This window comes from Fukomys damarensis, unplaced genomic scaffold, assembly GCF_012274545.1.
Source record: "Fukomys damarensis isolate Sample0158 unplaced genomic scaffold, DMR_v1.0_HiC HiC_scaffold_17, whole genome shotgun sequence".
NCBI lineage: Eukaryota > Metazoa > Chordata > Mammalia > Rodentia > Bathyergidae > Fukomys > Fukomys damarensis.
In genome coordinates this window covers 77,744,754-77,771,442 of record NW_022900929.1, presented here as the reverse complement: position 1 = coordinate 77,771,442, position 26,689 = coordinate 77,744,754, and the positions used below count along the sequence as shown (strand labels likewise).

The following is a 26,689-nucleotide window of genomic DNA, read 5'->3' as shown; positions in this document are numbered from 1 at the left end:
CTCTGGAACCGGGCGCCCTGCCCCGGCCCGGCCGCCAGGCGCTCCTGCGGGGGCAGCCTCGATGGCCTTCTCGCCCGGGGTCAGCGGGTGTCTGCCCCTGAGAGCTCAGAGTTCAGAGAGCGAAAAAGAGGTAGCCTGACGACCTGTTCAGGCCTTCCAAGAGGAGAGCTGGGGGGTGGAGGTTTGCTTTTTGTTATTGTTGGTTTGGGGGAACGCGAAGGGGGTTGAACCAATGGCTTTTCCATGGTTAAGAAAATGTCCAGTATTCAAACTTTACAACAACAGCATAGAAATAAGTGAATGTACCCACTTCGATGGTGATTTGTTTTTTTAAAGGTTCAAGGTTTAGTGTCAAGGAAAAAAAGGGTTAATGTAAGAATGGATTTGTGGCCTCAAAAAACCCACGTTTCTGGTTGCTATTCAGAAACACCTGTGGGTACTAAGAAACAGTATCTTGCCCCAGAATTAGCGTCAACTTTCTTTATTTGAGGGGTGTTATTGTTTCGTTCTTGTATGTGACGGGGTAGTGCTGCAGCTATGCGTAAGTTGTGTAGTGGATGTTTGGGGAAATTTGCTCTTCTTTTATTTTAATTTTTCCGATCAGAACAGAGAGTCTCAAGCTACTGTGTTAATACATTTTGAGTTAGTATGTAAGTTGGTTGTATCGGAGAATCCGTAAGTGATTTCTCGTTTTAACATTCTTTAAAGAAGGCACATTTCGTTAAAAAGAAAAAATGGTGAGGAAATGCTTTCTCCTACTCAGAAATCACAGTAGAGATTTGTAAATTTTGAAGTTAATGTGAATTCTGCCTAACTTAATTTCTGAATACCAAGCCAGTTGTAGACAGTACTTTTAGTTAAAAATGTGTTACTTGTGCTATCTCTGCATTTTTATTTATTACATGTTTATGTTATAGTGATGAAGTGTTTCTTTAAAATGTGTTTGTAGTTTTAGTTGGTGTTTTTAAGTATTTCTGCCTCTTTACTAAGCAATAGTCTTATTAATACACTATTAGCACTGGTTGACTTGATGATGATTATTAAAACTGTAAAGTAGGGCAATGGGAATCTTGGTTGTTCCTGAAATACACGTAATTTTTGTAAACATTGTATTTCAATATGTTTTAAGTGGCCAAGTTCCCCTGTCCTTTTAGTGCCTATACTACCTGCACAGTATATAATAAAGCTGAATATGTGGTGGTTTTACTTTGGAAAAAAATGTAAGAATTTGGAATACTGCATAATTAAATGAAGCTTGGGGTATGTCCCTTCTTCAGCGTTCTGTTTAATCCTCTTCCTCTCCCTTGTCTCTCTCCCATGTAGATTCAGTATGTATTCTTAATCGTATGTCAACTAGTAGAAGTTGTTATACTTAACAGTTAAGACTTTTAATTGAATAAAATTTCTTTAGTAATTTATTCTTCACTTTCTAGTAAATTTCCTTCAATTATTTTGTGTTTTAGAAATAAAAAATTAAGGGTTACCATTTCATGTTTACAGTAATACTTATTTCACCTAGTTCTTTTTTTCAGTTTCTTCATATTGAGAAAGTTTACAGAATTGACTTGCTACCTTAGGGCGGTTGCTTTTAAAATGTATTGTTTGCTGGAAAGCTATCACTTCATTTTAGTTAAAATATTGACTATTTCTGATCACAGTGGTGATCAGCATATTTTATAATTATCCATTGATTTGTTTGTTTGTTTGTTTGTTTGAGACAGGGTCTCACTGTTTAATTCAGGCTGCCCTTGAACTCACTATGTAGACCAGGATGGCCTCAAATTCATGGCAATCCTCATGTCCCAAGTGCTAGGATTACAGGGATGCACCACCACAGCTGGCACCATTGATAAGTTTTAGCATCCTAAATTCTTTTTTTTTTTTCCCCTCAATCTAGTGGAAATAGGTACTTAGGATATCCTTTGAAGGATTAAAAATCTGTTTCTCTGCTGTTTTTATCTAAGAAAGTAAATGATCTATACCCAAGATCTAAAAGAAAAAAAAAAAAAAAACACTCCTGAGTGAAAAGAAACAAATACAGAAGAAATGCAATGTACTTGACCACTTATTTCTAAGATCTTTTTTAATTTTATTAGAGGCAAAACCAGCTACTTTCTAAGGATAGAAATGTAACGGTGAATGTAGGAGATGGTATACATAAAGGCCTTTTAATCCAATGTGAATGTTACAGATTTATAGGTTATTTGCTGATCTAATATGTAACAATACTAATAAATGGTAACTATTACACCATTTATTAGGTCAAGGCAGTTTATCTGTTGTAATTAAGCCATTGTAACTTGAAGTTACTTTGTACTTAACAGTATTTTTAGAAAAGATTTAAGACAGACTAACTTCTTACCAAAAAATTATTCTTTATGTGCTCACTTTGGCAGCGCTTACACCAAAAAATATTCTTTAGTATGACCTTTTATTTAGGCAGGATATTCTTTATTTGAATAGGTACATTTTCCTACTTTTGTCTGCTTTTTGGAGGGGAGGAGATGGGAAATGAGCCTTAGCTACAGGAAATGTTACAGAAGCTCTTGTCACTGGCGTAATGAGGGCCATCACAAGTGCTCTGCACACAGTGAACACGCAGCCACTGTACATGTCAAGTTTAAAAATACCAATGACCATAATCTGTGCTACCCCTATTTAGTTAGATGGGGAAAGTATTGGGGAAATGTCCCAAAATAAATTATTTTGGATTTTAATTTCTAGAAATTGTTTATTTCTTGCAAACTTAGTTTCTTCTGGGAGTAGATGCAAATGATGCAACATAAAAATGACTAAGAAAAATGTACTTGGTTCTTGAGAAGCCAAATGGTAATTCTGTTGCTCAAGTTTTAGAGTTCCTCTTAGAAATGTGTCTTTGGAGCTGGAAGCATGTCTAACATAGCTTTCTAAAATAAGTAATATGTAGGTGTTATTTAACAAAAAATGTACATATATACATTAAAATTTCTTTCCCACTTGTTTCTCAAGTTTCCCCTATAAGTAACCAAATATACATCCTTATCCCTCTCATTCTTTTACCACTATATAGCATTTTATTTATATACTGTTTTACACATTGCTTTTTAATTTATCTTAGAAGTTACTCCAGATAAGTGTGCAGTAGTGGGCCATTGAACTGATGATGCTGTTTTTGGTTGAAAACACCTGACTCCTATTAAAAGTTTTCTTCAGAATTTCAGAAGCATGACCATAGTCCATGTCAGTATCATTGGGATCATGATACTATCTTTTAAAGCTACTAGCTGAAAGAAAAACTTCTGATTTGGATTGTATGCTTTGATGAACTTTCGCAAGGCCTGGTGGTCACCTCATCGGCCTGGTTATCTAATGAAATTAGTATGGTTTAAACAGGAATAACCAAAGTAAGTTATGGGAAACAACTCCTCCATCCTAAGAGTGAAATAAAGTTATGTAAGTGTAAGTAACAGATTTAATCATTATAAGTATAAATAAAGTTAACAAAATAAAATTGAAACTTTAAAATCCAACAAAGTAAATATGTACTTGTGCATGACTTCCCAGGAAGGATGCTTGTACCTTACTGGGAATTAGAAACTTCGCGTGGGGTTCAACCCCCATACTGACAGGTGAGCAGGGCAAATCTGTAGGAGAGTCAGAACTGCACCCAAAAAAGAATCTTAATGACTTTTATAACTGCTCTTGTTGGAAAATTTGATTGGAAGACTGAAAGTTTAGAGCATTCTGACTTACACTGTCGATAACAAGTTAGGGGGACCCATTACTGTAACTTGAGTGAATTTTTTAAAGTTTGGATAACTTTATGAATAAGCCACAATAGCAATTTAGGATTTGTGTTATTTACAGTACTTAAGGGTAATGAGATATGGCTCTATACCTTTGCAGGGTGCCTAGCGTCTGATAAGGGCTCTAGACACACTGGAGTCTCTTGGAAGCATTGCTAAAGATGAGTGTTCCATTCTTTAAGTGTATTTCTTAGGACCTGTATTGACAAGAAACACAAGTTAGTAGAGGACTTAAGGAACTAACACTGTTCACCAGGGGCTGCATTCCAGCATGTAGTCAAAATTGACTGCAGCTGTTATATGTTGTTATTTTGGAGTATTAAGCCATTTGTCATTTCAATTAAACATTTATTCAGCATTCTGAAATGTCCCATGCTCTGGGAATGCAAAATATGAGGGAAATTCTTCCTTTTAAGAAATTGACGGGGTGCTATGAGAGGGAAGTGGGAACAACCTCCACAAAACCCTGTGTTAAATATATGCCATATAGAGACATGATTGGCTAGAAAAATTGAGTTTGCTAAGAAGAGGTGGAGACTCACAAAGGTAAGCCTTTCATGAATACACCTCCCAGGAGTGTTAGGGTCAAGGAGGACCATGGGAGAGAAGCAGGAGGATGTTTAGAAGGGATGTGGTTTAGAATTCCTAGCAGGAAAAAATAGTTGTGCTAATGTAGAGATTTAAAATCACATAGAGTATTTGAGAAAAGGAGAGTAGATTTGGATAGTGTGAATGTGAATGGATCACAAATTGTTTTTGGAGAGACCTCAGGACCTGAGTTATTATATAACTAGGTTAAAATTATTACTGAGCTTCATTTAGGTTTTGATCCCTTTTACCACGTTCAAGTACTTTCTTATTTTACATGTATTGCTTAAATTCTGTTTTTTAAAGCATTACTCATATATTGATTAAAATTTCAGTTTCTTTCCTATCTAAAATATTTCACTTAAACTTTACAAATTGTTAATATCCATTTAACATAAGTTTATTCAGTTTAGCAATATTAAGATATTTCTTCTCTATTCCCTGTTTTGATTAATGGCACCATGTGTTACCTATCCACTAGTATTACAGGTAACTTTATTTTCCTTTATCTTGTGCCCATATGTTAGGTCTATTTTATTTTACATCCTTGACCTTAACATCTTCTTGGTTTTTTTAATTCCAAACTTTTCCTTTTCACCTCATTCTAATACTTAGAATGAAGCCTCTATCCTCTTATCATTCTGTTGTTTTGTTTTGTTTTTTTGGTATCAAGGGATCCAACTCAGCACCTTGAACTTGTGAAGCAGGTGGCAGGTGACACCACTGATCTAAATCCCTGGCCTTGTTTTGTTTTCTGAATATAGGGTCTATCTGTGTGGCTCGAGCTGACTGTGAACCCTGTACCCCAGTCTGGCCTTGAATTCATATCTCATGCCTCAGCCTCCTGAGTGCTGGGATTGCAGGCAAATGCCACCATGCCCAGCTGATCTGGCCTTAACTCTTGTCACCAGAGATCTCTTCCTAAAACACAAAACTGATTATTTCCTTGTAAAAGCTTTGCTTTGTAGCTTTCCCTTGGATCTGAACTCCTTGCATGTCTTCTGTTGTCCTGTTCCTCTGTCCAGTATCAGTTCATCTCACCAACTCTGTACATATATCCTGTGCTTCAGCCCAAATTACTCATGATTCTCCCACACATGTAATACTGTATCGTGCTTCTTTGCCTTTGCACATGTTAATTGCTTTATTTCAACTTCCCTTTGTCACTGGCAACTCCTATTTATACTTAGGAGTATTTGCATATCTCTGTTGCATATCTGTCTTTTAATAGGCCCTGAGTGCTTTCATAGACCTGTAGGGGGAAGATTGTTCATTTGCATTCATTTGCATTTGCATGCACAGCGCTGGTTGATGGCATAAATAGTTCTGTTACATAATGAAATTTGGGTCAGTGATAGACTGCATATATGACAGGGTGTCCATAAAGTTATACTCCCTAATGATATAGTTAGTATCTGTCTTCACTTGTATATGTACAGTTCATGATGTTCACACAATGGGAAATTGTCTGATGACACATTCATAATGTGCCCCCATTGTTAAGTGAGACACAGATAATAAAAGTATTTAAACAATAGAATCGCTCTTCTAAAGACCTATTTAAAATATCATCAGTTCTTTACATAATGCCAGTATAATAACTGAAGAATGGTTTGCTGTCTTGCCCACATTGTGGTGATCATCCAACTCAAAACTGCAAAAGACAGGATAGTGGCATCAAGGTGGCTGGTTCAGACCAGTGAGCTGGTGTTACAGATCGTTACGGGACTGCCTGTCATAAGTCAGCCGACAGCACATCAGTTGGGGCGATTCTCGCATATTTGTACATTTTAGTGGAGACATCTAATAGTTCAGTTTCACTTATGCAAAAAAATACTTTATACTTAAATAATACGACAGACCAAAAAAGTATATGTGGAGGACTAGATTGAGTCTTATACCAGTCCTTGTGATTTTTGGAGAGTTTCTCTACCTAGAATTGAGAGATCTCATTACTGTGCAGTCTGTCAGATCCCAGAAGTGGGGAAACTGGTCTTGTACACTGTATGGTACCCTGGTGCTCATCTTTAACTGGCAGCAATCAAGGAAAACCACACACTGTTTTGCCTGGAAAGTGCAGTGAGGACGAGGTGGTCAGCACCAATGATGACACCCACATGCGTCCAGTACTAAATGCGAGTTTCAAGTAGCACCAAGGTATGACTCCAGCTACTATTAGTGATTGGATGAGAAGTTGTGGTATGAGACATGGCAGGAAATGTAAAGGATCCTGTTTTCATAATTGGTTCAATGAATTCTAGGCCTTCAATTCATAATATATTTTCAGTGTTCCTTCTGCTGGGAAACTTTGTAATTCAAATCCTGTTGCTTTGTGTACCTCTCAACTTGTACTTTTCTCTTCCCACACCCTGGCCTGGTTGGTTTTTTCTAATCTATTTTGGGCCAAGAAACCAAAATTAAATGGACTTTGAATGAGAGTCCAAATGCTTAGGCCTTAATGATAAATGTAAATCAGAAATATTTTTCATTCACTTCCAGGTTCAGGGCTGCATTCTGAAGGTTTGGGTTGCAAAAAGGTAATTTTCCAGTTCAAGCTATTTCTATGTTTTATTGAACAATATTAAATGAGGCTTTCAAAATGTCTTTGCTATAACTTAGATATAAGAAATGTTTATGTTTATTCCAAGTTAATAAGACAGAGAACTGATTTCCACAAGGGTGAGTAGGTTCCATAGTCTTCCATGAGGAGATGGCCATTCTGAGATCTGGAATGGTCTGTCCTGGTGAGCCAGGTGGAGAGGGAAAGGCAGGCAGCACCCCGTCTCCAAGTGAGGGAAGACTGTGGATGAGGGGAACGTGCTAGGAGACAAGGCTGGACACTTGGGAGCCAGGTCTTTATTACTTTGAACCCAGTTTTGAGTAGTGGAATGCCACTTCTGAGGAGATAACTTAGATTTCTTGAAAAGTGTTGTGGCTGCTTACCATGAAAAGATTGGAACTTGAAGATGGAAGAACAGAATGTGAAGGCTGCGGAAGTCTGGAGAGATGGAGGTGGCCTGGTAGGGATGCATGTGGCAGGGGTTTAAGGACAAGATGGATGAAGTGGAGGTGTATTCCAAAGGTGGATCGGTTAGGATGTTTTGTGTTCCCGCAGCATAACTGCTTTTACTTCAGTTGCCTGCTATTGTTTATGCAGTTGAGTTGCTCCTGTGGTTCTCTTGGCTCTCCCGTGGGCTCACTCGCCCTCGCCCTAACCACTCCCCCACCGCCCCTCTCTGGCTCATTTATCTTTGAAAACCCAACTTCACTACTATAGATAACATCATTTAATCACTATGTACAAAGATGGCTTCTTGTTGTTTTTGTAGTTTTATCATTTTCAAACCTAAATTACAAGGGTTAAGAAATAAGGCCGGGTGTGGTGGTACACACCTGTAATTCTAGCACTTGGGAGGCTGAGGCAAGTGGATTGCTGGGAGGAGAGACCTGCTTGGATTACACAGTGAAACCCCCCCCCAAAATAAAACAAGGGTGAAGAAGTGAATGAATCGTTACTACTCGGTTTGATCTTGTCCCTAAAAAAAAGTGTTCCACAGCTTTTCATGTTAAAGTTAACATGAATGCCAGGTCCTAAGTCTAGTCTAGGTCTCAGGCCACTCCTGTCCTCATACAAGGATATGATTTCCCTCCAGAGGGCGCACATTACAAAGCCACTGTTTGGATTATTGCAAAAGTCATCCTGTGTTGATGTATTTTGAACTTTCTAAATAAACACTTCCTACACTTGTGCCTTTCTTCGCTCTTCTGCCTTTATGAGAATTTACAGAATTTTCCATAAATATCTCTTGGGAAGAAAGAGAAAGAAACTGTATCTGGATTGGATTTAGAAATAACTTATACTGTTCTTTTTGTATCTCCCTTCCTAACCCAGTATTATTCTTAATTTGACACAAGTGCACCCCTTTGTAAAGGCGTATAACTGAGGAGGGAATAATTTTTATCTCGTGGTTTCCTAAAATAATTTTCATTATGCCACAATCTGTATTTTGTAATCATTAATACATTGAATATTTATTTAAACAATTTATAGTACTCCACATTCATAGTTGTTCTATCTCAATTTTCCCTTTACTGTTTTTCACTAAGAACTGAATTCATATGATGGGAAAATCTCATAAAATTATGTAAATTCATTTTGGTTTACTTTGATTTGTTGTACAGTTAAATTACATTAATGTAAACTGCTATTACAATTTGAAATATGTATAAAATAAATAGTCTTATTAATATGCAATTGTTTTTAGCATTAGAGTACCATCCTAACTAGTTAGGCCTTGTTAGTCTAATGAAATTTAAAATTAAGGTGTTAAAAAAAAGTATTACAGAATGATTATTGATTATATCACATTTATATTAGATTTTTCTCAGCTCCGGTGACCAAGCAAAGGCTAACCACTGTTTAATTGGAGATCATTAACTAGTACTAGTTGTTTATATTTTACCTGTGTATTCAAAGTTGTTTTGTTTTTGTGTAAATGTATGGTTTCCCATTCCTACAGCATTGACTTTTTACAGTGCAATGTGTGGGTTTATTTTTTTTCTCATTTAATGTTTCTTTCCAACACACAGGAATACTCTGAAGACAGTAACTCTGAGCCAAATGTGGATTTGGAAAATCAGTACTATAATTCCAAAGCGTTAAAAGAAGATGACCCAAAAGCAGCTTTAAGCAGCTTCCAAAAGGTGTGTTTTTTTTCAGTTAATTTTGTACCTTAAAGTTGATATTTTTAATGATGTATCAAACCAAATTAAGCCCAGCACTATCTTATCTCAGAAATGTGTTTGGAATACTTAGTGATAATCCTGTAGGGTTATACTTTGCAGCAAAAGCATGCATTTCTAAGGCTGTTGTTTTTTTCCAGTCAAACATCCTGAAAAGCATAATAGCATACTCAAATGCTGACTGGAGAAAGAGTGTAATAGTCAGTGTGGATTATATTTCCTTTTGGGGCAGGTTACACTGATTTCCTAATTTAGGGCACATTTTTGGATTGTTCTTACCTAGCAGATGGAACAAGGTACTGGCTATTGGAGTGAAGTAGTAGTGCTTAATCTTTTGATTAAAGAACTTCAAAATAAACTCGTTTATCCATAAGAAAGCATTTTAAAACTTGTCTTTTTTTTTTTTAACTTTGCTTTTAACCCTGAGAAATAGTGGAATTATTGGGGAGATTTTTTATGAGTGTGAGGTTAAATTAAAAACTTAGATACTGTTGTCATTAGAAAATAAATGTGTAATATATTAAACTAAAATTTTTCCCTTTTTAGGTTTTGGAACTTGAAGGTGAAAAAGGAGAATGGGGATTTAAAGCACTGAAACAAATGATTAAAATTAATTTCAAGTTGGTAAGATTCGTTTTGAGGAGAATTACAATAGTAATGGAGTGAATTCTGTGGGTTTAAAACTTCATTGCAACAAAATGCCTTTATATCAACTTATCTGCAGTAGTTCTATTGATATTTCCATTTTACTCTGCATTGCAGTTAGGACTACAATTCTGCTACTGATTTTTTAAAATTCTGCATGAGCTATCTAAATTTCCTGTTAAGAAAACTTATCCTTTAGATTTGTGCATGTTGTTTGGATGTGTTGTTATGTGCTGTATTCAAATTAATGACTTGGGAGGTTATGGAAGAACCTAAAGGACAGAAATTTTTGATGAAATGATCTTAGTGACATTAGCAGTTCAATATTCTGTGCTTAGATTTCTGTGACTTGAAACACTAAAAGTTCCTATAAAAATCTAGCTTGGCCAGATACAGTGAGTGGCACCTATAATGCCAGCACTCTGGGAGTCTGAGGCAGTAGGATCACAGGGCCAAGCCCAGCCTGGGCAACTTGGTGATTCAGCAAGGCCTTTTCTTAAAAATAAAACGGCTGGGTGTGTAACTCAGGGCAGAGGCCCTGGGTTCAATCCTTGGTACCAAGAAAATTTTATCTTAACATACAAGCAAGGGTTTAGTTCTTTAGTCCATTTAAACAGTATGCTACCTTTAAGACTTGATATGTTAGTCAACTTTCCAGTGCTGTGATAAAATTCCTGAGTGAATCACCTAAAAGGAAGAAAGGTGTATTTTGGCTCACAATTTCAGAGGTGTCCATCCACCATCAGTCAGTCCACTGTTGCTCTGAAGCCTCCAGCCAGGCAGAACTTCCTGGCAGAAGCATATGGTGAGCAAGAAAGAGAATGGAAGAGGCCAAGGTCCCTGTGTCCCGTGGAAGGGCACATCCCCAGGGAGTGAGCTTCCTTGAAAGGGCCCCGTTCCCTCACCAGTCCCCCCAGCTCCCACGAACATGTCCGGCTGGGCACCGAGCACCTGTCTTGGCTATTTTACCTTGAGCAGAGATACAAAAGGAAAGGATTATTTGTATTTTGTGCTGTTTGTCTACTTTGGTTATCTTTTGTTTGCTCAAGAGTTGTTTCAGCTTCTATTCTTTTCCTCTCATTTTCTGGTTGGATTCAGAGTAAGACTTATCACTATGTTGTTTTTAGGCAATAGAAAATTAGAAGAGTTCATTATCAACTGCTCTGTACATTCACCATTGCAGATAGGACCAGTTTGACTAATTTCCCTCAAAATGTAATATAAAGAGATCAATTCAGAACTAAGTTTTTGCACTGGGCATGGTGGCCCATGCCTGTAATCCCAACACTCGGAAGGCTGAGACAGGAGGATGTGAATTTGAGACCAGCCTGGGCTACATAGTGAGTTCCAGGTGAGTCTCAACTACGTAGTGCGACCCTGTCTCAAAAAACAAAAAAGAGAACTAAGTTTTTGCTAAAAATAATATTCTGTACCACAACACAGATGAGTTAGACAGTCATTATCTCATCTTTCTCTACTTGTAAGATGTGCTTTGTGACTTGAGTTTTGGCAACTCATGTCACTTGTTTATTCTCACGCAAAACCTGTATTCTTAGAGACAAAAATACTTTGAAATATGTATCTGTCCTTCATCAGTTCCTCACTCTAATGAACACATGGTCAGTTAGTCCAGTCAAAAAGCATTTCTACCTGCCAGTGCTCCATCCATCTCCCTGATTCAAAGACAAGAGCTCAGTAAAAGGAGGGCTGTTAGCAGTTAAGAGTTTGTGGGGACCAGGTGCAGGGCATAAGGTTAGACTCATAAACTGTCTTACATGACACGCTCAGGAATGACGAGCCTCCTCCCAGATATTTAACTGCCGGACGTGTCACTGCTACTCGTTCCTTTTTTCAGGTCGTTCATGTTTCTGGAATGACCCACAGTAGTGTGAATAGTAATGCAGGGAATCCAGCATTAACTACCACAGCTATTGAGTTGACTCTCACGTGGGAGGACTTGACTTGAGGTGCCTCCTGGTGCTTGAAGACATTCTTCCACTTCATGTTGTTTATGTAGAGCCAGCTAGTTATGTGCAGAAAATAAAGAACTCTTGGAGTTTCCTAGTGAAGGGGCAGATCTTTAGGGGAGGATGTCACTGATAATCTGGACAGCTGGTACCCAAGACATTTGAAAACTGAATTTTATTTCTATCTTTTGGTCTGTATAAATTATTAGTATGTTAGTATATATTAGTATACAGTATATAATATATGATAGTATATAATATATTAGTAGTTTTATGGTTTAAGTAACTGCATTATGCAGTGAAGAATAATATCCAAACTTTGGAAAATGTAGCAGTTGCACTTTTTTTTTAGACTGACTTCATAAACATGGTTTATATATCTGAGTAACTTGTAATTTCAGATTTAAGATAACATGTCTTATGGTATTCCTGCCATGTGTAGTTCTTCTTTTACAAAAGTACATTGTGAATTACACGAACTGTGGCTCAATTTGGTAGTAGTATAGACTGTATCTTACTCATGTGTGCAGACTTTAATGCAGAGATATGTATCTAATGCTTTCTTCTTCCCTCACAGACAAACTTTCCAGAAATGATGAATAGATATAAACAACTTTTGACCTATATTCGGAGTGCAGTCACAAGAAATTATTCTGAAAAATCTATTAATTCTATTCTTGATTATATCTCCACTTCTAAACAGGTTAGACTCCATTTTTTCCTCTTGATACTATTAGTGTAGTGTCTACTAGTTACACAGAATGATGGGTACCTGGATAACACATGCTTTGATCTTCTCCACCCTGCCCTCCTTGAGCCCCCCCTTGAAGGACTTTGTACTTCAAAGAAGAAAAGACGTGGAGTTTCTTTTAACGCAATTACGTGCTCATTTGTGTGCTTCAAAAATAATACAGTATATAGTTTTTGTAATAGCGGTCCTAATCATGTACTATGAAGAGGTAATAACTCCAGCTTATCTCTGTCTTCAGATACTAAAATCATCTGCAAATTTAACAATTAAACTCAAAAATAATTACCAAAATTTTTTAAAAAATCATCTGCGCACAACTTTTGTAGATTTACACGTAGACTCCCATAGAGTCCCACTCACAGTTCCTTTTATTTTGTTTTGTTTTGCTTCAGTTTTCCTGCGGTGCAGATATACCTAGGGCCTCTTGCACACTAGGCAAGCACACTACCGCCATGCTATGTCCCTAAATCGCATAGTTCCTTCTGGTAAACTGCACTCCCACTCTGGCTGGCTATCATGGGGGTTTACCGAGCATTGAACCACAAGTGACCCCTGTGGGTGTGATGAGGTGAAGGTCCTTGTGCAGATCGTGTGCTCCTGCTGGTTCTTAGTTTCGCTCAGTGACTGCTCCTGCGAAGGGTGGGTGAATGATGTTGAGAAAGGAAGGGCTGACGATGAAAGAAACTGAGGCGACTCTAAGAGGAGTAGTGCTTTCATTATTTTAGATTTGGGTCAGTAAGAAAAGCAGTGATGATTATTTTTGTTAACTGAGATAGTGTTCACTTAGATTATTCAGTCTTTTAAGAATGAAAATGTACCACAAAATCTACCACTTAGCATTTCTTAGAACATTTGATGCTCCTAGTAAAAGTGCTCTCATAAACAGCCTCTCGTTTCCTGTCTTTTTCTAATAGGTGTCACTTTTTAATTTCTTTAAGTAGCTTATTTCTGTTCTTCATGTTGAAAATGTCAGGTGGATTTTTAACGTCAGATGGGGACAAAGAAGGTAAACTTAGATGTTTTGTTGGAGCATTAGCACTTAGTTCTAGAAATAAGTTTTATATTGCGGGGTTTCTTAAGTGGCAAAATGTTTTCCAGATCTTACAAACAAAATGCCATCACACCATTTTTCCTATACAATTTATAAATGCTGTGCCTCCTGTTGGAGGAGGAGAATAAAGTCATTTTAAATCCTGAAGATTACATGCTTCTCTGTGCTATTATAGGTCAAGTTTTAGCCTTCTGAAAGTAAGAACAGATAGAAGGCAGGCGGCGTTCTGACTTAGCGTTTGCCATCAGTAGTTGTGAAGAAATAGCCTTTCCTGGAACTATCAAACCTTCCTAAGTTCAGGCTCCTCTTCCTTGTGATCTTGTTAAGTAGAGACTGAAAGAACCAGATACTCAAAAGCAAAACCAGAAGTAGATGAGGAAGGTGAATAGAGGAGCTTTTCTCAATACAAAACAGATAGGATTTCCATGGGAAATGTCACTGTGGGATTGGTGAATCAGTGATGATTGAACACAAGTAAAAGTAACTAGACTTTTGTCTCTGTCCAGCTCCAAGGTTTGCTAGTGGCTTGAAAACTACAGAGCCCAATATATTAGTTACATTTTGACAGAAAAGTTACATTTCCTTGTTGCTCTAGCAGATCACTCAGTGTTTGCCATACAGTAGGTATCATCAGTTAAGGGTTGAGTTTATAAGATACACACTTAGAAACAGTACAGTACATCATTTACTTCTGTTAAGGTAAAATGAGTTTCTGGACTGGGAAGGACAGATGTACGTATACTGTTAGAGCATAAGAGTTTATGGCGAGAAGTTCATATAAGAAAATGTTTTCTGGGTTTTGTAAAACATGCAAAGAGATCTTGGCACTTATAAGTTTAGTCTGTTAATTTTTGGACTGTAGAAGACATTTGGTAAGATACAAATAGTATATCTTACGTGTATTAAAGTTCACTTTTAGTTTGTTCAAATTAACTTTATTAACAGGTACAAATTTGCTGTTTACAATTATAGAATTCTGATTTTTTATGTCAGATGGATTTACTGCAGGAATTCTATGAAACAACACTGGAAGCTTTGAAAGATGCTAAGAATGATAGGCTGTGGTTTAAGACAAACACAAAGGTAACAGCTGCATTGTGTTCCTCTTGGAGAGTGGGTGGGTTTCCTTAGTAAAATATTTCCTAAGCATGCACACCTTTTCTTGTTGAAATCTTGTTTTATTTTAATGTTGTTTTTTTGTTTGTTTTGTTTTACAGCTTGGAAAATTATATTTAGAACGAGAGGAATATGGAAAGCTTCAAAAAATTTTACGCCAGTTACATCAGTCCTGCCAGGTAGCGTTCCCTTCTTACTATTTACTAAAAAAGAAGAGCACATGAAATCATTGCATCAAAGTACAGCCTAGAAGTGTTCTTGTTCGAGCATTATCCCAAAAATAAAATTTAAGAAATAAATTCATAAAATGCAGATTTTTTTTAGTATCACATTTCTTCTTAATGTTAATTCCCATTCTCATCCTTTGTGGATTGAGGTGCAGTGATTTAATAAACAGGCGAGGCACAATCCTTAGCAAGAATGAGCCTTGGTATTTAGTTGTTTACACTAAGAAAATAGAGCAAGAATATTATAACCATTTAGAGCAATGATACTTTCTATTCTAATTGATGAGTCCATGGCAGCACTGTCCAGTGGCCCTAACACGTCCTGTATCTTTGCTGTCCAATGGGGTGGCTCTAGCTACATGCAGCCATCAAGCATGTGACCTGTGGCTGATGTGGTGGGGGTGCTGCATTTTTAATTTTATGTAATTTAGATTGGAGTAGCAGTATGGTCAGTAAAGCACAACTCTGTTTTTAACCAGGCTCTTAATTTATATTTCATTTTACTAAATTGTTTTTGAATTTTATATAGAAATACTATTTTAAATATTTTTAGCCATTTAATGCTATGTACCATCACTCTACTGATTTGTATGTCATTTTGTGAGTGGGAGAAAGGAGCAGGAAACTGAATTTTAATTTAGTGATCTGGCTTTAGTAGTTTTGTTACCTACCTGTTCTTCCATCTGATAAATGAAAAGCCATGGATTCAATTCCATGCGACACAGAGGTGGTAGAGAAACCATTTTTGAATGGAGAAGGGGCTTTCAGAATATATGGAGAGCAAGCAAGCTAGAGAATGAAAACCCTCTGGAGATGTTTTGCTTGACATCTTTAGGAGCACAGGAAAAAAAATATCTGTATATAAACAACCTTCTACAGTACTTAGTTATTTTGATGGAGTTATGTAGAGGCAGGTATTATAATCTGGATATTTTTTACTCTGGTTAGGATTCATTAGTGAATAAACAAACTAAATAAAGTTAAAAGACTCAGCAGTAAATTTTGATTTAGTTTATGTCAGTGTCTGGTTGTTCATGTTTGTCTGACTCTAGACCATCGCTGTTTTTTGTGGCTCATGTTTTGTGGGCTGTTGGTCGTCTTTAATGTCACGTTTAGACTCCACCATGTCTGTGATTCCTTTTACATCCCCGGGGGGTTGTCCCTTTGTCTTCTGTTCTCATAGTGGAAGCATTGGTTTATGTTGTCATTTGTTGACATTAGTCTTATATTAGATTGTGAAATTTTTTGAGATGAGGAACTTAGTATTTCCACAGAGGTCCTTAGTGATTCTAAAACACTTGTGATAATTTGGGGAAGACCATCGGTAAATGCCCTACCTTTTTTTTTTTTTTTTTTTTTTTTTTTTTTTTTTTTTTTTGTTGCTTTTTTTTTCCTGGAACTCACTATGTAGCCCAGGCTGGTCTCGAACTCACAGCGATCCTCCTGCCTCAGCTTCCCGAGTGCTGCAATGACAGGTGTGCACCACCATGCCCACTGGTAGATGTCCTACTTAAAAACATGAACACCAAAACAGTTTAGACCTACAAAATATTCTAGCTATGTTTTCTTAGACAGTACAAAGGATGTCTGCATATTGGCTATTAAAAGCAGTGTGAGTGTGCTAGTTCCCACTTATAATTTGAGTGCATTTTCACACAGAAGTAGGGTGATAAATACAAGGTTTGGGCCAGGGATTTAGCTCCATGGTTCCACTGACTGCCTCACAAGTGCAGAGTCCCGAGTTCGATCCTAGTACCAAAAATATGTATATAAGGTTCCCAGACCAACTCAGGTTGTCTTTGAATTCTGTCTTTCCTAACTAAAGTTAAGTATTTACTTTCCTAGACTGATGATGGAGAAGATGACTTGAAAAAGGGTACACAGTTATTAGAAATATATGCCTTGGAAATTCAAATGTACACAGCACAGAAAAACAACAAAAAACTGAAAGCGCTCTATGAACAGTCGCTTCACATCAAGTCTGCCATCCCTCACCCGCTGATCATGGGCGTCATCAGAGGCAAGTGGGGTGGGGGTTGGCGGGCAGGGATTCCGGGGGCTATTTCTGTTTTAAAGAAGGGAAGTCAGCAAAAGGGTCATATTTAGAAAGAAATTAGGATTGGCTCAAGTCTTGTGAAAGTTTCAGCAGTAGAGATGTTTTTAGTAAATTCACATTATCAGAAGTTGTGTTCCTGAGATGTAATGATGTGTAAGAAGTTACATTCTTTTTGTACTGAGGGTAAAGATTTACTAATGACCAGTTGGCTGTTGTTCAGTGAAAAGCCTGCTTTTTTCTGTCTGTCTTTTCTTTTCTTTCTTTTTTTTTCCCTCTTTTTTCCAGTACTTGGAATTGAACTCAGAACCTTGTACTTGACAGGCAGGCACTGTGCTACTGAGCTACATCCCCAGCCCCTAATCCTGCTTTTAAGAATTGAAATGTATGCTCGGAGGCTAGTACAATTCAAGTTAATAGAATTTAAAGACTGAAAGCTGATAAAACGGTTTTTACTTGGTTTCTATAGTCAGTCTTGTTATTACAGAACTAAAAGTGCTTTTTTCCTCATGTCTTATTCTGTACAGAATGTGGTGGTAAGATGCACTTGAGAGAAGGTGAATTTGAAAAGGCACACACAGATTTTTTTGAAGCCTTCAAGAATTATGATGAATCAGGAAGTCCGAGACGAACTACTTGTTTAAAATACTTGGTCTTAGCAAATATGCTAATGAAATCTGGAATAAATCCATTTGACTCGCAGGAGGTGTGTTTCACTTTTTGATTTCTCTTATCAGCTATCTTCTGTAAAAATAAGTAGTATTCTTTCTTTTTGCATACACATATCTAAACTTTCTTTTTTTACTGTGTTTAGGCTAAGCCGTACAAAAATGACCCAGAAATTCTAGCAATGACAAATTTAGTAAGGTAAGATTTTATATTTCAGTTAAGGTACATTTCTTTAAAGAGGTCCCTTACAGGAAGAGAGAAAAGTATCAGTATTCAACTAATATGCAGCATTTACGCTTTTGCATTTTTGTGTGAAATACACAGAAGCTCCTAAATTTTTTATTTTCTGAAATTTATTATGCTGTTAGTCATAATATTTGTTTTAGTCATAAATTTTGCAAAGTATTCACTGTTTGGCTTTTTATTATCTTTTTTTTAATATATATACATATATATATGTCTGTACCAGCTATTTTTCGATGGAAAACTAGTTTTAAATATCCTGCAGACATTTACAGTGTATTGCTTCCATCTGACTTAACCCAAAATAAAGTTACTAAGTGTATAAGAGGAATCAAATTTCCCATGAAAAAAGACCACAGAAACATTATTTTACTCATGTACTGTATGGATGACAAAATGAAAATAGCATTTTTTAAAAATGTGCCCTGCTTACTTAGGGTGGAGGGTCAGGAGGCAGATGGGTCACACTGGTAAGATACCCAAAGACGTACAGAATACTTTCGTGGAGTACGATATGAGTAATGATGATTAGCAACTAAAGAACCTGCCATAATTAGTTAATATTGAGGAAAATTCTAGAAAATACGACCAAACAGCTGGGCACAGTGATGCACACCTATGATTCCAGCCCGCTGGGAGGCTGGTGAAACCCTGTCTCAAACCCCAGTCCAGACAAGAGGACCAGGGATATAGCACAATGCGATGTACCTGGGTTCAAGTTCCACTACCACAGAAACGCTGAATGAGAAACCTAGAGGAGGAAAGGGAGGGGAAAATCACTGAACAAGAGGAACTTTCCGTTGGGCTGGGAAAAAATGGAGCTCCGGGCTTTGGTGGTTTTTTCTTTATAGAAAGTGTAAGAAACTACTACATGAAGTTCCTTTGAGTCTTCTGTTTTAGGTTGTGTGTGCCCAGTTGACAGGTTGGATAAATGGGAAGATAGGGCAGGAGTTTTTACATGTATATGTAGATAAAATAGCAGATGTTTTTTAAAACCTCATTTTAAAAATAGACTATAAATTATGAGTCACCTATATATACGCTTTATATACTTGGAGAGAGTAGCTTATTTCATGATAAATAGCTTTTTAAAAATATCATTCTTTGCTTTTTATTTGGCTGTGACTTCTATAAGTTATTAGATTTTTTTAAAAACCTTAGTTTTAGCCGCACAAAAATAACAGTCAGGTTTTGGATTTTTTGTTGTTGCTTTGATTTTTGAACTGTGTTTGGATGACAGAAGCTCTTTAAGAAAATAGTTCTTTTATTGTTTATTACTTTAACCTATTTTATTATGTTTGCTGAATCAGATTGATTTAGTTATAAAACAGTATGCCTCTATTTTTATTTCAAGCAGTTTTTTTCACCTATATTAGGCCACTACTCTCAGAGCTGATTTGGTTAATTAACTTCAAAATACTTTTTCAGAGTTTTGTTCATAACTAAATTGCTAAGCAGCAGTCTAAACTTTTAAACCTCAAATACTGAAGAAAAGTTTTGCCCTAGATATTAGTATTTTATATAAATTAAATTAAGGACTGCATATTAAAATAGATTAAAGGACCAATGTATGAGACCTTTAAAAAGTAGAAACTGTATTTATATGTTTACATCCCTATCCCACCCCTGTGAAGCCTCTGTGTTGGAACTTGTTTTAAGGGTACATTTGCATCCAGACAAGTGACGCATGAGGTCCCGCAGTGTCGTCTAAGATTTATCATTATTTTTAAATTCTATGTAATGGGAAGATATCCCATAGTTAAGAATACATGGATGCAAATATAAGATAAAAAGGGTGTGTGCAAATGTTTGCCCTAGTTGAATTTATCCACCTATAGTATATGACAGTAATGAGTTTGAGGTAGGTAAGAAAGTAATGCTTCCTAATTTTATCTTCCTAGTCAGTTGCCAGCAGACTAGAGGAAAATAATTCCTGTTGAAGCATTGACTCACCTGCCCCTAACACGAAGTTACATTGCGACCCGAGATGGAAGCACAGCAGAGGGCCTGCAGTGATTGATGATTTGTCTTACGTAGAAAGCAGACAGTGGGGCCATGTCCAGAAGGTTGGCTCTTCCTTCTCAGCACCTCTAGCGACCCCCTAGTCCCGGACAGTTACTTCAGGAGTAGATCCAGTGCCTCAGAGTTTCAGACGTAGGCCGCCCTGGGCTGCAGCAGGGGACCCATCCTGCTTCACCTTTGTGCGCTCTCGTGCCACTAATTCTATGGTGTCCTGCACTGTAGTTCTGTGGGATTCTGAGGCCGAAGCGACTTTGGAGAACCCAGTGTTCTTTTGAAAAGTATTGGCGGTTGCTGGTAGCTTTCTAGAAGATAAAAGTTAGGAAGCTGCACTTTCTGGATAACCTTCAGAGAGGATATGCTTTCATATTTGAAGGATAAGGCCAGACTCCTTCGAGTCGTAGTGTGCGTGAAGCCTGGTTTCATTAAGAACAGTTAGGGATTAAATTTACAATTTAACTTGAAAATATCAAGCATTAAATAGTTATTAAATGTTTTATTGTCAGACTAAGATTTTGAGATTATTTTTAATTAGCTGTGTAACTATATAACCCCAACAAGATTCATTTACTCTTTCTATAATAAAATAAATTAGATTCGTATTGTGTGGGTGCCAGGGATTGCACTTAGGGACTCGTGCATGTTAAGCATGGTAATGCTCTACCATTCAACAGCATCCCCAGCTCAGATTTTTTTTGAAGAAGAATATGTGTGTGTTTAATTCTGATTTCCATGATCAAACAGTAATAATGTAATTTAGACTTTGCATATGAATATTGAGGAACAGGCCCTGGGTTATGTAATTTAATATATGATTTCTTTCTGTTTGACAAAATTTTCACTTTTTTTCTGTTAGTGCCTATCAGAATAATGACATCACTGAATTCGAAAAGATCCTGAAAACAAATCACAGCAACATCATGGATGATCCTTTCATAAGAGAACATATTGAAGGTACATTCTTTTTGCTAACCAGATTCTCTGACTTTCTTTTCCACTGTCAGAAAAAAGTTTCTTAATAGAACTAAGCTGTTCAAAAATATTTTTCAGTGCTCTTATGGGATAGGTTGCCCCTTAAACTTACAAAACTGTTTGAAAAAAAAATCATTCACCAGTTTCATGCCGATATAATCACGTGTGCCACACCTCCCACTGCACCTCTCTGCCTCATTTTGGGGACTTTCGCACCGAGCTCTTTTTTTATTAGTTTGTTTTTTGAGTCAGGGTGTCCCTAAGTCACTAATAGCCCAGGCTAGTCTTGAATTTGTAATCTTTCTGCCTCAACCTCACGGAGTTCTATGGTTATAGGCTTGTGCCCTCACATCCATCTGTCAGGTTCTTAGATACTGCCTGTCTTACTTGAGGTGGTATCCCATTTTATGTTTCTCTTCTAATTAAGGTATTGTTCCATGTTGTTGATGTCTAGGCTCAGTGTTACTTTTTTTTTTTTTTTCCTTTTTGGCACCTGGGATCTAACTTGGTTCCTTGTGCTTGCGAGGCAGGCAGCAGAACCACTGAGCTAAATCCCCGGCCCCTCAGCCTTACTTTTTAAAAGGTTAATTTGCCAGAAAGCTTTGAAAATATCCTACTGTAGATAATGCTGAGATGCATTTATTACAAAAGGTAAGTAACACTGGGCAAGTTTCATACCAGTAAGTTAATGAGATTTTTAGTAAAGTCTGTTGAATTACCAGAGACAAAAATCCTCTTTTATCCTGGGGCCTTTCCAGCTCCATCGTCCCACCGTATTGGAGCTGTTTGAGGATGTTTAAAGACCATTTGGAACAACTCATTTCATACTTAGATTCCAGAGACATCAGGGAAGTTTGAAGCACAGTTTAGAATTAATACTCTCTGTCCTCACCTTCCCATCGCTGTCATTGTACAGACTTTTTCTTTAAATTGTCATGTGAACCTAATGACACTGCACTTTATAATTAAATAGAAAAGCCAAAAGCTTCATCTGTGGACTCTGGTATAGTTTTAAAAAATGCAAACTACAATTGTGTGTAAATAACTTGAGGGGGAATTATAAAAGCAGTGTATAAAACATTCTGCAGGTTTTTAAAGAGCATAAAACAAGGAACTTAGCTGGTACAAATCAGCACTTCTGAAATGATGTTAACTATCAAGGGATTGATGGACGGTGGGCTGTTCTGAGACAGCAAGATAGTTTTTTGGGGGGTCTTTTTGTTTTGTTTTGTTTTTTGAGACAGGGTCTCACTATGTAGTTGAGACTGACCTGGAACTCACTATGTAGCCCAGGCTGGTCTCAAACTCACAGCCATCCTCCTGCCTCAGCCTCAGCCTCCCAAGTGCTGGGATTACAAGGGTGCGCCACCATGCCCAGCTTTAGGATAGTATTTTAGTACAGTCACAACACAAGCAAAATCAGGAACAGGAATGAGAAACTATGAAGAGGTCCTCTAAGCACATTGTGTATGCATTGGACCCAAATATTTTTAGATCTAAACACCTATCTCCTTGCAAGATGGAGAGATATATTTTGAGATTATTACTTAGGGTAGTGTAGAGTGTATGACTCATAGTACATACAAACTGTTAAATTCAAATGTATTGATCTTTGTCTTTTCTTTCAGAGCTTTTACGAAACATCAGAACACAAGTGCTCATAAAGTTAATTAAGCCTTACACAAGAATACATATTCCTTTTATTTCTAAGGTATTTATGGCTCTTGATGATGTTTGTGCTTTGTACTTATAGATGCACTGTACCTGTCTTCCTTTGAAAAGAGCAGCTGACTTGGAAGCTTTGTATAATGTTCAGTTAAGCTTAACCTAAGGGCTTTACTTTTAATGTGAATCTGTCTGTGGCTTGGGGGGGCATAAATTCGAATTAGCTGAAAAGAGCTTTAACCTTAAGCAGAGCAAGGGGAGTCTTTAAATTTCTGAAATAGGAAAATTGATACATATTGAGCATATACTCCTAAGTGAAATAAATAAGTCAAACATGTGTAAACACCAAACAGTTTCTCTGGTGTGAATAAACTATAACAGTATATAAGATCCTAATGAGGTAACTGACATTGTGAAATAGGAAGAAAAGGGCTAAAGGTGTAGGGAAAGTGGGAAGGGTAGGGGAAAGGGAATAAGGGAAAAGAAAAAAGTGTGAGAAAATGAAAAAATGGAAATAAAGTGTTTGTAAATGGGGAGGGGAGGAGGGGGTGAAGGGAGGGCAGGGACAAGGGGGAAAAATGAGAACCAAGACCTGTCATGTAAAGGTACAAGATCCCGATGATGAATGTAACTGTACTGTAGACCTAAAATGTACCAATAAACTCAATGAGGAAAAAATAAATAAATAAAATAAAATTCTGAAGATTCATGAGAAAATGGTAGACATCGCTATTGAGGGAGCAGCCTGAATGCCCTGAAATGACAGGAGGGGACACCTCAGAGCACAAGGTAAATCTGTGGTAGGCCAATTTTAGAGGCTGCTTTGAATTGATAATACATTTGTTCAAAAACCTCTTTTACTAATGCTCCTTTAAGGGTTGGAAATGAGTTTAAAACCAGCCTGATTGTATGAAATCTTTAAAAGTATTAAATCTTTTGTCTTAGGAGTTAAATATAGACGTAGCTGATGTGGAAAGCTTGCTGGTGCAGTGCATATTGGATAAGTAAGTATTTTGCCTTTTTTTTAAATCACAAGATGTTTTGGAACATAAATGTTGAATTAAGTGACAGGTAGTTGATTATGATTTTTTTAATAAGCACTCTGGCTGTGATTTTTCTATTAGAAGAGATATTTGTGTGTACATGATGATTTTTGACAAGTAAATGAGCATATTAAACACATAATCTCCAAAAAAGCTCTAAATGTTTTCAGAACGTTTCATTTCAGTGTATGACATATATGTAGCAAGAAAATTATTGAATGAATAATACTTTTTTATGTTTTTAAGTATAGGGTATTTGGCAAGTGTAATTTTGTTTGTTCGTTTGTTTGTTTGTTTGTTTTTTTGGTGCGAGGGATCAAACTGGGGGACTTGAGCTTGCAAAGCAGGCAGCAGAATCACTGAGCTGAATCCCCAGCCCCACAAAATTTAATCTCTTAAACAGTACATTATTTAAATCCTCATGACATTTTCCCTTGATTAATTAGGTAAATCTCTGCCTGGTGATTCTTCTCTGAAAATGATGAAAAGTAGCTCTTTTTTTTTTTTTAACTAACACTAAATGTCTTTTCCCCCCTACATTCACCAGCATACCTGCCACCCCACCCTTTGAGACAGGGTCTCATTAAATCCACCCCCCTTGCTGGGCTCCAACTTGCAAACTTCCTGTTTCATCCTGCTGAGAACGCTAGGATTACAGGCCAACATCACCATGCCTAGCGAAATCCATGATTTTTAATGTAGGCAACTGTTTTTTGATTTTGCATTTATTCGATACTATGACTGTGTTATGCGGTGTTAGGTCTGGGCCTATGCTTAGTAAAGTTATTTGTACACACGTTTTCTTTTGTTTACTTCCAGCACTATCCATGGCCGAATTGATCAAGTCAACCAGCTCCTTGAACTGGATCATCAGAAGAGAGGCGGTGCACGTTATACTGCACTAGATAAATGGACCAACCAGCTAAATTCTCTCAACCAGGCTGTAGTCAGCAAACTGGCTTAACGGAGAACGAGCTCGTACAGACCTACTCAAGTGCACAGGAGTAACCCTTAAAGAACTGGGAATGGCAAAACTACTGTCGGTTGATGTGTCCTGAAAATTATTGGAGTTATGGCAGAAGTGCTTTTCTGATCAACTGGTTTGTGTTTTGCTGCTGCATTTATCCCAAGAAAAACAGCTTTAATCTCCAGAAGAAAACCAAAATACCACGGGATTTATGCTGTATTGACATCCTGCCCTAAACATACAGCATCATAGTAATTTGCCATGGGCAACATGACCAGAGAGAAGAGTTTGTCATGATTTTAAATAAACGGACACGCTGCTGTTGGTTAAATTTAAACATGTTTTACCTGCAGAAATTCTCTCACAAATAACCTGCAATAACTTGAAATGCATACCCTTTTGAACACTTCCTTTTCTCATGTATAAATGAAAATGTCTGCTGCATTTTGCAAAATGTCACTTCTCCAGAAACGTGTCCATATATTTCTGTACCTGCAGTGTAGTAAAGGTTAGATGAAACCCCGTAAGTTTAGTGGCACACTGTCACTTAGGTTCCAAGCAGCAAAATAAACAGTGCAGCTCAGAAATTGTAGTTTGGTTCTTGATGTGTTTTTATTACGTTTGGGGTTGTTTTGCTTTTTAGCATCTTAGAAATTTCAAATTACTTTATCTTCAGTTAATGATTAGAAAACTTGTAGGCAAATAAGTTATTTGTTTTCAGGATTTTTAAAGTAGTCTTTATTGATGAGGAGAACTGCTTTCTAGCATAACACTTGCTTTGACAGTGATGCTTCAAAGGAATAAAATTCTTTTTTTGTTAAGAATGGCATTCCTTTTTAAAAAGAATAGTTTCACTCTCAGAATGTCACTTTAACAAATACGCCAGAACGTAGACAGCTCAATGAATGTTCCCCTGCATAGCGAAGGTGCTGGAAGGTTGTTTCAGTGCCAGCAATCTACATTGCCCAAAACCTCCTGCGTTTGCTCTTGTGGAATTGCCTTCAAAGTTAATTTAAGAAACACACACTTGTGACTTTTTTATTATGCCTTGTTTTCTAAAACAGCATTGCCAAATTTGTTTTTAGTTACCATTATTTGGCGCCAGGTGACAGTTTCCAAAAATTAATTTTGAGGCAATGCAGGAAATGTGCACCTGGCTTTGCGGCCAGCCCAGAAATGCAGTGGGGTGCGGCTGAGCATGAACCACGGCCTCCCAGGAGCTCAGCGTGTCTGAATGTACTGAGTTTCAGGTGTATCTCATTTTCACACGAGTTCACATTACTTTATAGTGTCAAAGGCCAGAACTAAGGTTAGCATAACTTCTTTGGTTTTTCTGTTGCTTGTTATGTAAAGTCAGTGGCAGTGCAGAAGGAAGACTGTTATACCTGAAGAGTGACAACCAAGAATTTTTGATCATTAAATCAGATTTTATAAACAGTGGAAGGAGCATGGACTTAAAACAGGGCATGCTTATTCGGTTTTGTCAAAATTTTATGAAAATATATATATTTATACTAAAACTATATAATCCTTAGATTTAGGAAAGTAATCAGTTAATGTCTTTAGCAGATGTAAGCAGTATTAAATACAGGTATCAGTTGGAAATTGTAGACAACTGAAAGACAACGAAAGACGTGTCTATGGTAGGGAATAAAAAGTTTAAGATAAAATTATGTGTATTTTCTTCTCTTTTACATCATTGTGAAAAGTGTGCTAAAGCTTTTTTTACAGGAATGATATTAATTAGGATTTATTTTTCAATATAATTTGGAGACCCTTTGTTACCCAAATAAAAATGACAAGTTTTTGTGCCTGTATTCAAATATGTATGCATGTGGTAACCTTGGGAAGCTAAAGCCCTGTTTAACTTTGAATTTCATGGAATGAGGGTGCGAAGGATTGGATGATGTATCTTCACGCTTAGCCCTCCAACTCTTAGATGGCCTACATGGTCCTGTGGTGTCTCTGCTGCTTACAGTAGTGCGCCTTCTGGTTTCTAGAGAACAAGCATAGGCCTGTTGGCCTTTGTCAAACTGGGCCAAGTATGTATGAGTATCTAAAATTATCACCTCCTAACCTTTAACTAAGAGTTGCTTATGTATTTCACAGGCTGTACTCACTATAACGTTCCCTAGATTTTTCCTAAGTCCTCAGACTCTTCTGGAACACAGTTGTTTTTTGTCTT

The 26,689-nt window shown here is 37.1% G+C and overlaps 1 protein-coding gene across 2 annotated transcripts in view; it reads left to right on the top strand.

Annotated features, from left to right (window-relative positions):
* The window catches only part of Cops2 (COP9 signalosome subunit 2), a 25,363-nt gene extending 432 nt beyond the window's left edge, over positions 1-24,931 (top strand). The window contains exons 2-13 of one of the 2 annotated variants that reach the window (XM_010638489.3): positions 8,964-9,077; positions 9,663-9,740; positions 12,306-12,431; positions 14,524-14,613; positions 14,748-14,825; positions 16,719-16,893; positions 17,454-17,632; positions 17,741-17,793; positions 20,714-20,811; positions 22,458-22,540; positions 23,440-23,498; positions 24,357-24,931. In XM_010638489.3, coding sequence (XP_010636791.1) covers positions 8,964-9,077; positions 9,663-9,740; positions 12,306-12,431; positions 14,524-14,613; positions 14,748-14,825; positions 16,719-16,893; positions 17,454-17,632; positions 17,741-17,793; positions 20,714-20,811; positions 22,458-22,540; positions 23,440-23,498; positions 24,357-24,501 — 1,278 coding nt within the window. In that variant the 3' untranslated portion in view covers positions 24,502-24,931. Of the gene's footprint in view, positions 1-8,963; positions 9,078-9,662; positions 9,741-12,305; positions 12,432-14,502; positions 14,614-14,747; positions 14,826-16,718; positions 16,894-17,453; positions 17,633-17,740; positions 17,794-20,713; positions 20,812-22,457; positions 22,541-23,439; positions 23,499-24,356 lie in introns of both variants that reach the window. The other variant, XM_010638479.3, reaches the window with a different exon arrangement.
* The last annotated feature ends 1,758 nt before the right edge of the window (positions 24,932-26,689 follow it).